The sequence below is a fragment of the Nomascus leucogenys genome, chromosome X, assembly GCF_006542625.1.
Source record: "Nomascus leucogenys isolate Asia chromosome X, Asia_NLE_v1, whole genome shotgun sequence".
NCBI classification, from domain to species: domain Eukaryota; kingdom Metazoa; phylum Chordata; class Mammalia; order Primates; family Hylobatidae; genus Nomascus; species Nomascus leucogenys.
Genome location: NC_044406.1, coordinates 88,585,097 through 88,602,797, shown reverse-complemented (window position 1 = coordinate 88,602,797; position 17,701 = coordinate 88,585,097). Strand labels below are relative to the sequence as shown.

The window sequence follows — 17,701 nt, the reverse complement described above, 5'->3', positions numbered from 1 at the left end:
TTACCTATCAAAAACATTGAGGAGCCAGTTGAGGCTCATGTCCACACAGAGTGGCACGTTGACCAGGATGCCTCTTTCCTCCTCCAAACGTTCATACAAGGCAGTCAGGCAGTGAATGACCTCCACCACATCCATCACGTGCTCACTGGCCTGCAGATCATGCTCATTGAAGATTTCCAGGGCTGTGGTTAAAGTTACCAGGTCCACTGGTAAGGAAAGAAGAGAAGGGAAAAAAATATAGCCAAAAATAGAACCCCAGGGATTAAATAAGGAGATAAAGCCACCAGCATCACCAAATTTGACTCAATCTCCAGATCAACCATTTGCAAATATGATACAAGCTTGTCCTTTACCAAGACCCTCAACGAAGGAGGCAGAAGGCAGCAAAATGTTCCTCAAATTAACCCAACATGTTTTTATATCCAATGTTCTTTGACATCAGTTTCAAAAAGATGATGGGACATGAGTAAACTCAACTCCTGTGTTGTACTAACTCCCATGTTGTACTAACTCCCAAGGGATCAAATCCCATTTTAAGTTTCTCTGTCTTTGCATGAGTTTCAACTGCAAATAGGTTTGTCTGTAAGTTTTATTCTGAGAACCTAGACACCAGCAATGAAGGCTCAGGTATGGTTGAGGAAATGTGACATACATCAAGAGGACATCTTAATTACCCTCAAATGCTGGCTCAGCCCAGCCAGACATGCCTGAGCCAGGAAGTCTGAATGAACAGTGTCTCCAAGAAAGGCCAGAAGGCATATTATTAACTTCCTGTCACAAAGCAGTTGCTTGATTATACATACTGAGCATGGGAAATAGGTCAAGGAGGAGCATAACAGTGGGGTTAATTTGGAAACACATCTGGGGCCTAACGAGAGTGGAAGGGAACTGGGAAGAGCAGAATTTGACAGATAGCATATTACAGGCTTTGGAGAGTTTCCACCAAGCCAATCAACAACCTTTGCCAAGGTGGGAGGAAAATGAGAAACAGCAGACAGATGAGGAACAGGAGAGGGGTGGTGAACGTCATAGGGAAGTACAAAGGAGACGTACGGCGCAGGGCTTTCTGGACTCTGCGGAGCTTCATGGCAGTGCGATAAGCTGAGAACTTAATGTTGTTCAGATCAGCTGCAAAGAATGGAAAGAGACCCACTCAGATCAGAAAAATTCAAGTTAAAGCCACAACAAGATACCACTTTACACACACCAGACTGGCAAGGAATAGATGTCTGACAATAGCAAGTGTCAACAAGAATGGGGATGAATGAGAACTGCCAGTGAAAATGTGAACTGACACAATCATCTTTGAAAACAACCTGCAAAATGGAACAGTCACATATCCCACCACCCAGCCAGCTATATATCCCAGAGCAGTGACTTGCAAATGCTTTTTGATCACGACTTGCAGTATGAAATTCATTTTATAGCATACATGTGTATATGTAAAAATAACTAAATCAAACATTTCAGGAAGCAATTCCTTACTAGATTGGATAGAGTGAAAACAACAAAATTAATATCAACTACGACTCTTGCTAAGGATCTGTTGCATATTAATATTTCCTGCTCTATTTCAAATTTTTAAATGTTTGTCACAACACACTGAAATGATGTTATGACCTGCAGACTGAAAAACATGCCCCAGAGAAATCTTTGCACAAATGTACTGGAAGACACATACAAGAAACTCCTCAGCAGCACTGTCCTCATTAGCTCAAAACAAGAAATGACCCACATGTCTGTCAACAGCAGAAACTGTGCTATACACAGTGGAACATTCTATAGTGGTAAAAAAGAATGAACTGTAGTCACATGCATCAGCATGGATAAAATGTGCAACAAACATAATGATGAGTCTCTCTTAGTAGGCAAAGATAAAGCATGCAAGAGTCACACTCGTCACAGCCTGGACAGTCTTTTAAAGCAAATCAGACTTCACATCTGTAAGAATAATGCACTAATCCGGTGATAAAATGGTCCAGAGGGGAATTTAGAGCCTCCAGTTGAGAAAGGTGCGAGGGTAAAGGCAGGCAGCCTGTTGGAGAAACGATGAGGCACTCATTCCCTCTCCCACCTGCTTATTGACTGCGATTCTCTTCTATTCTTTTTAAAACCACTTTATTGAGTCATAGTTGACATACAAAAAGCTGTACAGATTCAATGTCTACAAGTTGATGAGTTTGGAGACAAGTATGCATCTGTGAATCCATCACCCCAATCTATGCCATTAGTACATCCATCAATTCCAAAAAGTTCCAACTACCCTCTTTATTGTTTTTTTCTGTAAGAACACTTAACATAAGATCTACCTTCTTAGCAAATTTTTAACGATACAATCCAGTATTGTTCATTATAGGTACTATGCTGCACTGTAGATCTCTAGGAGTTATCCATCTTGCATAATTGAAAATTCTTTGTACTCTTGACCAGTATCTCCCCATTTTCCCCTCCCCTCAGCCACTGGCAGCCACCATTCCACTCTCTGCTTCTATGAGTCTGTCTATTTTAGATTCCTTACATACATGAGATCATGTAGTATTTGCCTTTTGTTTCTGGCTTATTATTTCACTTAGCACAATGTCTTCCAGGTTCATCCACATTGTTTCAAATGGCAGTATTTCCTTCTTTCTAAAGGCTGAATATTCCATTACATGGATATACCACATTTTCTTTATCCATTCATCTGTAGATGGACATTATAGGACAAAGGCAGCTGTGTATATGCCCACCCTATACAGGAAGCCCACATTCTTACCTAGGGTTTGGTATAACTCTGTCATCTTGGGATGGTCCCAGCATGTGGTCTGAGCCTGGTGGCTACAAACAATAGCATCAATAGCACCAGCATCTATACCACCCACCCACCCCCACACACAGGTGTGCACACCGCTCAGTGACAGGTTGGATGAAAGAAGCTGCAGGATTCGAGGGTAAACCCAAGATGCCAAAGCCCAAGGGTTCACCTTTACCCAAGTAGAATCTTGAGATCTTGAGATGAGTAGGAGAAAAACCAAACTGGATGGAGGAATCCCAACAGGGTGACAAAGACAGGTAGCAAAAAGGCAGGAGAGGGAGGGGGTGGGCAGGTGACTGACCCGCTTCTGATTCAGATGGTCACTCACTTGATGTAGTAGGGAACTTTATTGGGTGAAATTGCTCTTTCCCAGGGAACCTGGACAGAGGCTGGTAAAGGAGAAGAGAAAGAGAAAAAAAGCTGGCCACTAATGCTCTTAAGGCCCCCAGCTACTCCCTTGCTCTAACCTCCCAAAGAGGTGGTCAAGCCCAAAAGGGGATGTCTGAATTTCAATGCCAGCTCTTAACAGCCTCTGAGGGTGGGGCAAAGAGTTCTAATGAACACGCTTCTTTCCCTGATGTTAGGGCAAGGCAAGGAGAAGAGGTTGTCACCGATATCCTAACATACCAGAGATGTGGCAAGGGCATGAACAGGAATACTTGGCCTTGGACACCCTGACAATCTTCTCCCTGAGCAGACTGCCATTTCTACCCATCAGCTGCAGGCAGCTGGATTACTCTTGCGGATATGAAGTAGACTCCACTTTCCTCTTAGGGCTCAAAGATCTTCCCCTAGAAGGTCAAGCTTCTCAGTCCTGTGGGACTGTGGGTAATGGTACTGCCCATTTCTCTCTCTCTCATGAGGAACTCTGGAAACTCATGCCTCTCTCTGCCTGTGTCTATCTTTTGGACCTTCCAGGAATGGCTCAGTTTACATGGTCAGCTTGCTCACTGCAGTTTTCCTTGGTACAAGAGTCCTCTGCCTGCAGGTATAGCTGTATGCCAATGATTATAATAGCAACAATTTTAATCACAGTTAACATTTACTGAGCTCCTACTATGTGCCAGATATTATGCTCATTGCTTTGTGTGCATATCTCATTTTTCTGTCTGTATATTCTCACCATCTCCACTACTACCAGCCCCCCAGTCTGGGCCACCACTAGCCCCCAGTCTGGGCCACCATAGTCCCTCACCTGGATTATTGCAATGTACCTCCAATAGGCCTCCCTGTTCCCACTTTGCTCCCCAGTAGTCTCTTCTCAACACCCTGACTCTGTTGAAACATAAGGCAGATCATGCCATCCCTTGGCTCAAACCCTGCCAATGGTTCTCCATTGTACTGAGAATAAAATCTGAAGTTCCTCCCATTGCCTACAAGGCCTTACATGCTCCAGCCTCCCCTACTCCCGCACACTTTGCTCTCCTTACTGTTTCTCGGACACATCCTTACCTTAAGGGTGTGGAATATGCTATTCCCTCTGCCTGGTATGCTCTTCCCTCAGCTATCATCCACACGGTTCATCCCTTCACCTACTTTAGACCTCTGCTCAATTGCCACCTTCTCAGTGAGGCCTCTGCTAACCACCCTTTTCAAAACTGCAACACCTCCATGCTTAAGTCCAGCACTCCCTATCCACGCCTTCCCTGCTTTAATTTTTTCCATAGCCCTTGTCACCAAGTAACCTTATATATATTTTACTTATTTGTTTGTGGTCTGGTTTCCCCAGCTAGAATATAAGCTGTCTAAGGATTTCTGTGTGTTTTGTTTACTGATGCAGCCCCAGTGCCTAGAGCAGTATCTGGCCCACAGAAGGCCCTCAATAAATATTGTTGAAAAAATAAAGTCATTTAATTCCCATAACTTGATGAGCTAGGTAATATTTTTCCTTCTTTTTACAGATAGGAAAATTGAGGTTCAGAAAGAGTAAGCTATTTTTTTTTTGAGCCTGCACAGCTATTAGGTTGAGGTGCTGTGCCTCAGACCCAGATCTCTCCGATTTGAGAGATTATTCTTTTTTTTTTTTTGAGATGGAGTTTCATTCTTGTCACCCAGGCTGCAACCTCCACCTCCTGGGTTCAAGCAATTCTCCTGCCTCAGCCTCCCAAGTAGCTAGGATTACAGGCGCCCGCCACCATGACCAGCTAATTTTTGTGTTTTTAGTAGAGACGGAGTTTTGCATGTTGGCCAGGCTGGTCTCGAACTCCTGACCTCAGGTGATCCGCCCACCTCAGCATCCCAAAGTGCTGGGATTACAGGCATGAGCCACCACGCCCAGCCGAGAGACTGTTCTTTTAACCACTATACCACACTGTTTTATCCTTACTGCTTCTCGGATGTCAAGGTATACTGGGCTCCCACCAGGGCCCCAGGGGATAACAATAGACTCTCCAGGAAGATGGCTGAGGTTCTGCTAAGTGGAGTCCAGTTTGGTTCACGTACAGGAGAGAAAGTGCTGTGACCCAGGCCCAAAGTCCCGGTGGGCATCCTGGAGCTGCTTAAGCCTCTCACTAACTGACGCCTATGGAAAGAACAGGGTGAGGTCAGTAGATTCATTCCAGCTATTTAGAGTGGGATCCCCAGGTGCCTCCGGGAATCTTTATGAGCTTCCTCAGGGACTGGCTTTTCTCTGGTTCCAGCCTCTCCCACCGTCACCCAACTCCTAGCCATCCCCCAGAAATCCCAAAGGTCACAGCAGAGCATCCCTAATTCCAGGCCACAGTCACTCTTCCCCTGCCCCTGTCTACCCTGAGTGCCCAAATCCAGAAAGACCCCTCTTATTCGTTTCAATCATTCCCTGCAGCTTAGAGGTTGAAAAGCCCATTCCCTAGCCCCACATTCTCCACTCCTCTTTTCCCATGAAGATCCTATTTCCATACCCCTGAAGAAGTTTCCCCCAAGCCTAGTTATATGGAGGCACCTCCCCATGGTTCACTCCAGGCTGCTCTCCTACCTGTAGTTGTTTCCATCGGACGTTGATCTGTTCCAGGGCCTGGGAATTCTCCATTGACAAGTGAACATCAGAAATGGCAAGTTGGTGGGCCAGATCATTCACCAACTTTACTCCATCTTTCATGGGGGAGAATTCTTCTTTGAACAGCTGGAGAACCAGGACCCAAGTGCCACAGCAGACAGAGTGGGAAAGAAGAAACATTAGTCATTCACCTCTACTCTTCCCTCTTCACCCAGAGGTTTTATTTCAATAACACAGCCTAGTGCTTTCCTATTAGGGCAACCAGACTAAGGTGTGGGTGGCCACTGTCCTTATCCTCTTCCTCTCATCCTCAGAAAACACCAGGAAAAGAGAAGAAAGTAGAAAAACAGAAGAGACTCCAGCCAAACCAGCCCCAAATCTAGCACATAAACTGACAGCAACTCAGTTGTAGTCCAGGCCAACAATGGAGTCTCAGCAGCAGAAACATTGTCAGGGTCTGGGGAGAGTGTCAGGTCTCAGGGTAGACTGTAGTCAGGGGAGGGGGCTTGCATACCTTAATAGCCTGGATGTGCTCTGGGAGTGAATCAATGAAGAGATCCCCAATGGGCTCCCAAGTGGCTCGGACTCCCTCAGCTTGGCTCAGAGTAGTGCTTAGTTCCTCCATTGCCCCTTGAATCTCCAAGAGCTGCTCCAGAGTCCGTTCAATGTGACGGTGCTGGTCCACACAGCGGGCTGTCAGCTTCTCCCACAGTTCACTGGCCACGGTCGCCTGCTTCCATACAAAGCGGCTGAGATTCTGGATCCGCTGTTTCGGGGAGGTATCTGCAAGAGGAGGCAGGAAGCCAGGTTAGGCCAACCAGGCAGGGTCAGCTCAGAGAAAGAGACAGAAACAGCCCTTTATAAAATGTGTATGTATGTGTGTGTGCACATGTGGGCATGTTTGTGTATATATTCATACACACACAAATACATATTTTTCCATGGTTGAGCCCTTTAATACAGTCACGTTTTTTAAAAAAAGCTATTTTTAAATCATTGTAGAGTCATAGGCAGTTATAAGCAATAACACAGAGATTTCATGTACCCTTTACCCAGTTTCCCCAAATGACAACATCTTGCAAAACAACAGTATAATATCACAATCAGGATATTGACATTGACATAATCTGCCAATTTTGTCCAAGGTTCCCCAGTTTTGGTTTTTTTTTTTTGAGACAGAGTCTCGCTCTGTCACCCAGGCTGGAGTGCAGTGGCGCGATCTCGGCTCACTGCAAGCTCCGCCTCCCGGGTTCACGCCATTCTCCTGCCTCAGCCTCTCCGAGTAGCTGGGACTACAGGCACCCACCACCACGCCCAGCTAATTTTTTTGTATTTTTAGTAGAGACGGAGTTTCACCGTGGTCTCGATCTCCTGACCTCGTGATCCGCCCATCTCGGCCTCCCAAAGTGCTGGGATTACAAGCGTGAGCCACCACGCCTGGCCGGTTCCCCAGTTTTACTTGTATTCGTGTGTGTGTGTGTGTGTGTACACGTGCGTTTAGTTCTATGTGATTTTATCACATGCGTTGGTTTACATATCCGCCACCACAGTCAAGAGACCATATTGTTTTTTTCCACTTACTATATCATGAGGATTTCCTCATATTTTAAAACAGTAGGAAATGAAAAAGTAAGACATTATAAGAGGTATAGTGAGGCAAACCATCTAGAGCCCTATTCATACGACCCTGGAATGTGATTTTGCATTAGTTTCTGTTGCCCACTTCCAGCAAAAGGGAGGCATTTTATGAAGGCTCAGCCCAGGAGAAGTTGTTGTAATGTGTCTGGCTTTTCCACCTGGGCTCCTAATCTGTAGATTTCTTCTTCCTCCCTCAGATCTCTCCTCAGAAGATCCAGAGCCCCATAGCCCCAGGCTAACTAGAATTGTGCTGCTCTTTCTAGAGCTTGTCCTATCTGAGGCCCATCGGGCATCAAATTAAGTACTAGCCCTCCCATTGAAGGGCCAGAAATAAACTGAGAGGGCATATGGCATTGACAAAGGGCTCAATTCATGAAGGGTCCTTTCAGGCTATTCACAATCCATCTGAGAGGGTTGAGGATTCTTTTTGGAGAAGAGGGCTTGCTGGACCACCACTCAGATCTAGTCACCATGAGTCCCATCCCACTACCTTATTTGAATTTAGACCAGAGTGGCCCTCTCTATCAAGGGAAGGGGCTAGAAGTCACTGGAGTCAGTATCAAAGAGTCACAGTCGGCTGGGTGCAGTGGCTTACACCTGTAATCCCAACACTTCAGGAGGCCAAGGCAGGCCGATCACTTGAGCCCAAGAGTTCAAGACCAGCCTGGCCAACATGGCGAGACCTCGTCTCTTCAAAAAACACAAAAATTAGCTGGGTGTGGTAGCATGCACCTGTAGTTCCAGCTGCTCAGGATGCTGAGGCTGAGGCTGGAGGATAGCTTGGGCCTGGGAGGTCAAGGCTGCAATAAGCTGTGATCACGCCACTGCACTCCAGCCTCGGTTACGGAGCGAGAGGCTGTCTCAAAAACAAAGACTAAACACAAAAAAATCCCAAAGAGTCACAGTCAATTCGCCTTTCAAAGGCAATCATCACCTAACTTTTTAGATTTTATAAAGGTTTATTATTTGCTGGTTTGCATGTCCCTCGATGTTGGAATAAAGCAGTATTTTTAAATTATGATTATTTTACTTTGTTATTTTATTGTATATTATTTATTTTTGGAGTCAGGGTCTTGCTGTGTTGCCCAGGCTGGAATGCAGTGGAGCAATCATAGCTCATTGCAGCCTCGAACTTCTGGGCTCAAGCGATCCTTGCATTTCAGCCTTTCAAGTAGCTGGGACTACAGGCACACACCACAAAACCTAGCTAATTAAAAAAAAAATTTTGGGCCAGGTGCAGTGGCTCACACCTGTAATCCCAGCACTTTGGGAGGCTGAGGTGGGTGGATCACGAGGTCAGGAGATTGAGACCATCCTGGCTAACACAGTGAAACCCCGTCTCTACTAAAAATACAAAAAATTAGCCGGGCGTGGTGGCAGGTGCCTATAGTCCCAGCTACTCGGGAGGCTGAGGCAGGAGAATGGCATGAACCCAGGAGGCGGAGCTTGCAGTGAGCCAAGATCGCACCACTGCACTTCAGCCTGGGAGACAGAGTGAGACTCCGTCTCCAAAAAAAAAAAAAAAAAAAAAATTGTAGAGACGGGAGTCTCACTATGTTGCCCAGGCTAGTCTTGAATTTCTGGGCACAAGTGATCTTCTTGCCTCAGCCTCCCAAAGTGCTGGCATTACAGACATGAGCCACTGTGCCCAGCCAGCACTATGTTTTTAAAGGACATACTGATACTTTTATTCATTGAGTCAGTTCAATTCGAGTGGTTTTTTGTTTTTCTTTTCCACATCTCATTAAATGGCCACACATGCTGCTCTAAAGAGCCACATACAGCTTTGGGTCACACAACTGTTGACCCCTGTTCCAGGCTATATTCTCTTTGCTTTTTTTCCTGCAGTAGGAATCTTTCTTCCCCCCAACTTTGGATGGGCTCCTGGGGGAAACGATCCTCCTAGATAACAGATAAGAAAATGAGTCTGGGGAAGGCAGGAGGGTGTTTATTCAGCAGTACATGGCTCAAGAAAAAGTGGGAAAAACAGAAGACCACCTACCTTTGCTCTCAGAATGAGGCTCCTCTAATTCCTCAAATGGGTGCTGGGACAGGAAGGCCTGAGCTGACTCCAGCACAGAATAGATGTAGGGGCCCCGAGACTTGACTTCTTCCATAAAGGCCTGTAAAGTTTAGCAATAGGGTCAACAGGAAAGGAAAGTTTTTCAGTCACTTTACATTCCATCCTGCAATTGACAACCTTTCTTCTTGTCAGTGCGACTTGATTCTTTGGCATTATCAGGTATCTTTGAACTACCTAGACAAAAAGACGTGCAATCCTCCTGATAGACAGAAAAATAACTCTGACACGGGAAGGTCTGTTTAGTATGAAATTTGTCTGTCTATGCCACAGGATAGAGAAAAATGTGGGGATCTTGGTTCTCCAGAAGACTCAGAAAGCTTCCTGTAAGGGTCTTATGGAAATCAAAACCAAGATAGGCAGGATTTATATTAAAATTATAATTAAATTTTTGGTTGAAATATATACAGGGTACACAAACTAAAAGTGTACATCTTGATGTAACCAGTACTGAGATCAAGAAACAGAACTCTATCAGCATCCCAGGTGGGCCCTCCTAGTCACTATCTCATCTTCATGCCCCACCCCTCCCTCCCCTCCCACAAAGGTGACCACAATTCTTACTTGTAAAACCACTGATTAGTTTTGCCTATTTTTAAACTTTGTATAAGTGGAATCATACAGTATGTTCTCTTTTTGTATCCGGCTTTTTTTCACTCAATATATTGTCTGTCTGTAAGATTCACCCATGCTGTGGCACGTGGTTATAGTTTATTTTATTGCTGTATTATATTTCATTCTGTAGTCATTTTAAGAAGCATTTTAACTACAGTAGTAACATATATCACAGAAATATTAGAAACTTCAGAAAGATATGAAGAAAATTAAGAACTCCAATTTTATTACCTAGAGTTAACCATTGTTAACATTTTGATATAGTTCCTTCCTATGCTGTTATATGTATGTAAACATCACACTCATCTATATACATTTTTATACAATTGAGATCCATTTGCACTTAGTTTTGTATCCTGTGTTTTTTCACTTAGCATTATATTATGTTCATTTCCCCATGTTTCCATTAAAAATCACGGCAGTATTTTAAGGGAGGCCAGAATTTGATGGGAGGGGTAGAAAGAAAATATTTGACTTAGGCTGTGGCATGCTAGCCACAGACTAATAGGACTGCATACAGCCTCCTATTCATTTAGGTGTCTCAGCAGAGCTGGGTGTCTGTCAGGGTACTGCAGAAGGGATTCCTCCCCAGCTGAGAGGCTACACACCATGGCTTCTCTGATTCTAACCTACCGCATGTGTCTCCTTCTCCTGTTGCACCAGGGCCACATCCCCTTGTAGGGGCAGCTGAGCTGACAACTCCTCATCCTTTTGGCTGAGCCAGTCAATAATCTCTTGAAGAGGGAGCTGAAGCTTTCCACTGTGGTCTGAGAAGGCCTCTAGGCGAGCGCTGCACACAATGGGTAAAACCAGTGATGTTCAGTCTTCTTTTTAAGTGGCAAAACATTTTTTTTTCCAAACCAAGTTATATGGAACTTTAATATAGAAAACAAATTCAGGAGGAGCTTTTCTGGTTCAAGTGGGAGGAGGCCTGGAGTCCTCCCTCTTACCCACCCAAAGAGGGTCCCAAGGCACCTCCACATGGAGCACAGTACTAAAACCAGTAGGTAGAACCATGGGTGTGGAGGCATCCCAAACTTGAATGGCTTAAAATGTCACTTTGTGGATCTCAGTTACTTCAGTTGCATGCCAAACATCAGGCTGGGAAGGGTAGGAAACTGAGCAAGGGCATTAGAGGTGACAGCTGTCTGGTTCCCCTCTTGCCCTGGTAGAATTCAAGTCATGCCAAACTGCTCAACCACAGAGGCTGCTCCGAACTGCCCTCTGAGCAGGAGAGGATTCAGTAAGTGGAAAGGGCAAGTTGGGTGGTTGAGTATAGGCATGCACATGTGCAAGGATGCATACGAATATAACAGCCCTTGGGACCCAAAGGAACATTGGCTAGAGGTCTGAGATATGGAAACAGAAAAATCTGTACTGTATAATTATCTCTGTCTGCCCTCCCACCCCGCTGCCCTCCAAATGAACCATGGTAGGAAGCTGGAGGCTAGCCAAGGATATGGGCAGCCATCAAGCCATTCCCCTTGGCTGACAATAATAACTACCTTTATTCATTGCCCCCCCTCCCACCACCACCTAGGCCAAGATCTTTACCTAAATTATTGCTTCAACTAATTCTTACAACAACCTTATCAAGTAGGCATTTCTGTTGCCCAGAAAGGGTAAGTAGGTTCCCAAAGGTCACACAGTTAAGTCATTGATAGAGCGATGATTTGAACTCAGGTTTACCTGACTCCAAACCCTGCATTCTATCAACTTATCTACAATGCCTCACCCCTAACAAAGCCCACCAGAAGCCAGAGGCTTGGACTTTGATGATAGAGGGTGGAGAAAAAAAGTGGCAGGCATGCACAGACAGCTAGGGAAAATCGATCAACTGAGAAAAAAATTGACTTCAGGCTCTTACAGAGCTACCCTTAGTCTGGGGAGAAATAGGTGGGCTAAAAACTGATGGATAGAACGTAAAAGGATGGGGAAGCGAACAGATGAGACCTACCAAGATATAGGACAGCTATGAGAGGAAGAGGAGAAGGGAGCAATCATCCCCTTCATTTATACATCGCCATTTTTAAGTTTAGAAAGCATTTCCACATCTGATTTGAATTTCCATGACCACACTGTGAGGTAGTTAGAACAGGTATTATTCCTCCACTCATTTTTTGTCCTTATAAAAAACAAATGGAAGCTAACATTTCGAGAACTCAAACAAGTTATTCAGGGTGACACAACTACTTAAAACTGAGGCTCAGATCCAAGTCTCCTGACTTCTAAAGCAAGGCTCTTTCCCCAGTGCCAGCATAGGGAAGGGAGAAGTGGGTGGGCTAAGGAAAGGGGGATGCACAGGCTGAGAGGAGAAGGACAGGGTGCAGCAGCAAAAGGAGCCCAACACCATCTAAGCCAATTCCCTAAGGCACCTGTTTCTTACCGGAGGTTGTGAGACTTCTTTTTTATTTCATTCCAACACAGATTCATGGCTAGTGGTTCCAGGGGTCCAGAGGCACCAACAGACCCGTTCAACAGCTTTAGGCTTAGGCAGGGAACCCCAGCACCATCTTGAGGAGGTGCAGGGCTGGTGACAGCAGCTCTAACCTGGACAGAAACACAAACATCCTGTGATCCTTGGATTGTGCCACACCCTGGTCTGCACCAAGCCAAGGGTGAGACAAGCGTGAACAAGGGGAGAGAAGGGCTGCTGCCAGGGTTCAGAAACGCATTCTCTGTGTGTTCAGGGGCTGAGATGAAGAAAGACCCTGTGGTCCTGTTCATTGCCAGGTCTTCTCTTGGTACAGGTCAGTTACATAGAACTGCTGCCTACTATTATTGTTACTCATGATTATAAATTTTGGACCTAGGGAAAGGTTAACGTTCCCAAGCTGGGCCCCCAGCCCTCAGGACCACTGCCCAGATGGGGTCTTGGAAGTACCTGCATTAGGTAAGAAGCTGCACAGAATTGCTCAAATTCTGGGCAACCCTATCATTGCAGGTAAGCTGTTGGCTCATACTTCAGGGTCCTACAGTTTACCCAACCTTCTAGAAAAGCAAGCTGAGGAGTTTCTCCATAAAGATTTATAGAGGAGTAGACTGGCAAGAGGGAACTATCAGTGGTCCATGTCTTACTTCCCATATGAACCTTGGCTTTGATGTGTCCACCACCCTTCCCCACCCGTACTTCCCACCACAGTCAGGAAGCCTGGACACAGTCTTCAAGAGAACTGCTCATAAAGATGAGCAGAGGACTCTGACCAGAGTTGGTGGCCAAGAGGACAAGCCATGGAGCCTGCCAAAGTCTAGTCTTGCGCCCTCAGGCACATAGTCTATTGCTTGCTCTCCTGGGCACTGGTAAGGCCCTATGGGGGTAATTGTGGGGTTTGGGGGAATGGTGGTTATCCCGGATAGCCCTAAGGAAGGTAGCTACCTATAGCACAGTGTCAGAACTGCCCAGCCAGGGAGCAGGAGCAGGCGGAGGGAAGGGGAATTAGAGGAGGAAATCGGCCTGGGCTGCTCTACCCCAGACTAGGGAGACCACACCTGCCTACCTGTTTGTCTACATGCTTGCCTTCATTTGGAAAGAAAATGGCCCTGCTAGTCAGTGGCTAAGACTCTTGTGGTCTCCCCTTGCCCCCAAACCGTACTTCTTCCCCGCACAACACTCTCCAGGCAATTTAGGAAACCAATCATCCCATTAAAACCATAGCTCACAGCCACACCAAGAAAGGGAAGTGAGGAAGCAGTCAAGCTATGGGAAAAGCTCAGCACTCAGCCAGCCTGCAGCCCCAGGAGCTGACCCTACCTGTGCTGCCTGGGGAGTCCATAGCAGGATCCGGCAGCTCCATGATCATCCCTCACCAGGAATCCAGACCTAGTGCCTGGTGAGCCACAGACAGGCAGAATCCTGACAGGCTCTGAGCAAGCCCTCTCAGGGAAGCAGGAGGGGCTGAGCCAGGCCAGGAGGCAGGGGTCACCCTGTTTCTTTACTGACCCCCCAGGAATCTGGAGGGGGCGGCTATGTCAGGGCCTGGCTGGTGAATCAGAGCTTTGTCTCTGGGGAATTCCGGTTCACTCCCAACTGGGCCTGCCACACCAAGGCCAGGATGGCCCTCTCAGGCTGGCAAGGATGGCAGGAGTGGGACTGGGCATTCCATGGTGCTGAGGAGGGGCATGCAGAGGGTAGCTTCTGTTGATTTATTTTCCCTTTCCATGGAAGACACAAAGGGCTCACTCTGCCTCTAGGCCCACCCCTCCCCTGAGGTGGAGGATAAGATCAGACCACTTTGGTGACAAGCTTCTGGTAAGCAATTTCCCCAAGACATAAGAGGATGGGCTTGGAAAATAAGCCTTGTCTTCGACTAAGTAAGCCTCCTCAGAGACAGGAAGGTTTGTGGCACATCTGGGGACACAGCCATGGGATGGCAGCATCGGGAAGCAGGCGCAGCAGAATCCCTCTAAATGTGATTATCCTTGGGTGAGTGCAGAGGCCAGGAGATTTGTCAGAGTCTACTGTGAAAATGGAGGGGTGCTCTGCCCTGCCTTTGAGAGGCAGAGAGGAGTGGAGGGAGAGCCATAGCCCTCACATCTCTCGCTGTACCCTGAGGCCAAAGGGAATTGGATAGTTAGTGGGCATCCTGTTGAACTTTCACAGGGGAGGGAAAGGGGTCATTGGGACCCAGCAGTTCCATGTAGGCAGCCATTGCCAGGGAGGCTCCTGTGTCCTGCCTGTGCTACCCTGGGTGGGGGCAGGGGAAGGCCCTTTCCTGTAAGCCACTGGCCTGAGGGGTAGGGCCCCTCCTGGAAGTGGCCACTCTTCTCCTTTTCCAGCAGACTTGTCTGGGGAAAGGTTAACATTCCCAAGCTGGGCCCCCATCCCTCAGCACTGAGGGAAAACACATCATTTTTACCAAAAAGGGTTCTGTTCCCATCCTTATTTATCTCCCACAGAGTCTTCTGGGCTTTCCAACAGTTCCACATTGTTTCCATGCTGAGGCCCACCTACAGGAATAGTTGGAACAGCTGCCTGACTCTTTCTGGGGTTCTGGGGTGGAGCCACCCAGGGTGGCTGGGGGATGGCAGGGGATGGCAGGGCAAGAGCAGGGAGTCGTTCTAGCTCTGGGCCGTAGCTTCACTCGTGCTGGGTCCTCTGCACTTGGAATGCCCAGAGTTAGAAAAAGCCCCTTGTGACCCAGCCACAACCAACCTGTCCTGGCTCTGAGGGGAGCACCCACGATGAGCTGGGCTCCACCCATGTTAGCTTTGCATTCCCTGCAGACTTCTTGGTTTCCTAAACCCCCACCCAGCTGCCATACTATTCTCCATCACCCTGCTCTCCCTCTCCTACTTCCCAGTATACTCGCAAGTCACACCTAGCAGAGCCAGGCACACAATAGACACATTTCTTTCTCCTTCCCTATCAATTACCTTCTACTTCTGGCTTTTGTAGCCAGGATATTTGCTTCTTGCACCCCACTCCTCTCGAGGCTCTCTACCCATCCCCTGAATATTTGAGAAAAAGGCTGCAGGAAAGGAAGAGAAACTGGATCGTGGCAGAAGAGAGAAGTTGGCCATGCTATTGGCAATTACAAAATGAAGCCTTCAGGTTTCCCTGCCTACATGGTGGTGCTTGGAGGGGGTAGACAATGAACAGGGTAAGCCTTTTGGAAGGGCTCAGTTTTCTCAATCCCTCGACCCTGTGAAAGTCCCACTCTGGGGAAGGGGTAGGTTAATGGGGGAGTCTATGTTGACCCTCGCTTTGAGAATATGTTCGAGGCAGTAATTTCTTTCTAGCTGGGTGTGGGAAAATAGCTCAGGGGGACCTGACTCTAATGCCTCTCTGGACCTTGACTTTCCTTCATTACTGCCCCCAAAACAGGCTCCCCAGCATCCACATTCTCCATCCCCACTTCCTTTCTTCCTCTCTTCCTCCTTCCTGTATATTCAGCCGCTGCCTGCCTCCTAGCAGTGACTCAGCACTGCAGCCCATCTGTGAGGCTCCAGGAGACATAGCACTTTCTCACACCCCCATAGTCTCTGGACCCCAAAGCATTGTAGGGCAACCAAAGTATGCTTATGTGTCTCCCTTCTCCAGTCAACTTTCCCTAGACCTCCCTCATTGTTGGGAAACGGGGCTGCCCTCTCTACTGTCTCATACACATCCTCTACCTGCCTACCAACATACACAGGCGGACACATACACCACCACCATCGCACTACTACAGGAGCAGAGAGGACAGGCAGATATGGAGCTCATGAAATTCTAAGTAGGGATGAGCCAGGAGCTATGAAAAAGGCTAGGAACTTGAGAGCAAAAGCCGATGGCAGGACAGAGACACCTGTAGAAAATGGAAGGCATGCCACAGAGAAGCCAAGGCAAAGGAAGGACCTGCCTAGTCCTAGACCATGCCCTGAAGGATCATACTCTTCTAGGACATTCCTGGACCTGTAACTCTTAGAAGGTTAACGTGGAACCAGCCCCCCCTCAGCTGCAGTGGGCCCTCTGAGCTGCCCAGCCCAACACCCTTCCTTTCCTTATGCCCCGCAATAAAAGACATAATGAGTAATAAAGGATGGGCCCAGTATATTCCCCATGCTATCCAAGGGGTTGCATGTATACAGAGAGTGCCCCTGAGCCTTAGGAAGCGTGGGTACCCCAAGGACACACAGATCCTGTGTCCACTCTTTCTCCACAGGTCTTTCTTTTACTATCAGACTCTTACCTGAGGGTGGGGGCAGGTGCTTCGGAGGCTGCTGCTATGATGGAACTGGTCAGCTGCCTGCCAATCATGACATCGTGGGAGGGTGTAAGGGCATCCCTGCATGACCATAGGTTGCATAAAAACCAAGGCTCATGGGGAGGGGGTGAGGATAGGCAGTGCACCAACTATTGATCATTAAGCACCTGGAAAAGCAATACAGAGAGATTTCAAGTCAAGACCTAGAAAAGCCTATGAATCAAGCATCTACCCAGAGGTGCCTTGATCAGATATACAAATAAGTATTCAAAGATTACTGACCTACCCAGGCCACCATGTACTATAAAATACTTTATTTAATTATTGACCAAAGAAGCATTTATTGTTTACCTATAGTGCTTTGTGCTAGAGACATAAAGATAACTGCTGAGATCTCAAAGCCTAAGGGTGGAGGTGGGCGAGATGGGTAGGGGAGGCAGTCATGTATGCTGATAATTATAATAAAATGCTTACATAGCAAATGCTAAAATCAAGAGTTTACCAAAAGGCTAAGGGAGCACAGAGTGGGGAAGAGCTAACTCTGAGAATATGCACATATTTCAGAAAGAGCACACTTGAGATGGGTCTCGAAAGATGAGTAGATATTTGCTTGTGCAGAGGAGAAAGGGAGAATGGCATTCCCAGCAGACAGATCCACCGGTGCGAAGGTGGATGTCATAAAAAGGCCTAGCATGTTCAGAGGACAATGTGATCAGTATGGTTAGAGTTTAAGAGGCATAGAGATGAAAAAGACATGGGGGCTTCCCCTGAGGAGTATCACATACAGAGAGAACAAATGTGGAGAAAATAATGGCCATAAAGTGTTATTTGAGGTCATAATGGAAGTGTTTATGGGATGAAGTGAAGAGACAGATGAGGGAATCGTGAGTTCTATCTGGTCATGTCAAGAAAAGTCT

The 17,701-nt window shown here is 46.9% G+C and overlaps 1 protein-coding gene across 1 annotated transcript in view; it reads right to left on the bottom strand.

Annotated features, from left to right (window-relative positions):
- The window catches only part of DRP2 (dystrophin related protein 2), a 46,064-nt gene that overhangs the window by 16,018 nt on the left and 12,345 nt on the right, over positions 1-17,701 (bottom strand). Inside the window, exons 2-12 of the mRNA XM_012498760.2 lie at positions 16,770-16,951; positions 12,488-12,651; positions 10,735-10,891; positions 9,409-9,529; positions 6,283-6,551; positions 5,748-5,894; positions 5,237-5,315; positions 3,123-3,183; positions 2,756-2,817; positions 1,054-1,128; positions 5-206 (exon numbers count right to left, since the gene is read on the bottom strand). Of these exons, the coding sequence (XP_012354214.2) occupies positions 5-206; positions 1,054-1,128; positions 2,756-2,817; positions 3,123-3,183; positions 5,237-5,315; positions 5,748-5,894; positions 6,283-6,551; positions 9,409-9,529; positions 10,735-10,891; positions 12,488-12,651; positions 16,770-16,886 (1,454 nt within the window). The 5' untranslated portion in view covers positions 16,887-16,951. The remainder of the gene's footprint in view (positions 1-4; positions 207-1,053; positions 1,129-2,755; positions 2,818-3,122; positions 3,184-5,236; positions 5,316-5,747; positions 5,895-6,282; positions 6,552-9,408; positions 9,530-10,734; positions 10,892-12,487; positions 12,652-16,769; positions 16,952-17,701) is intronic.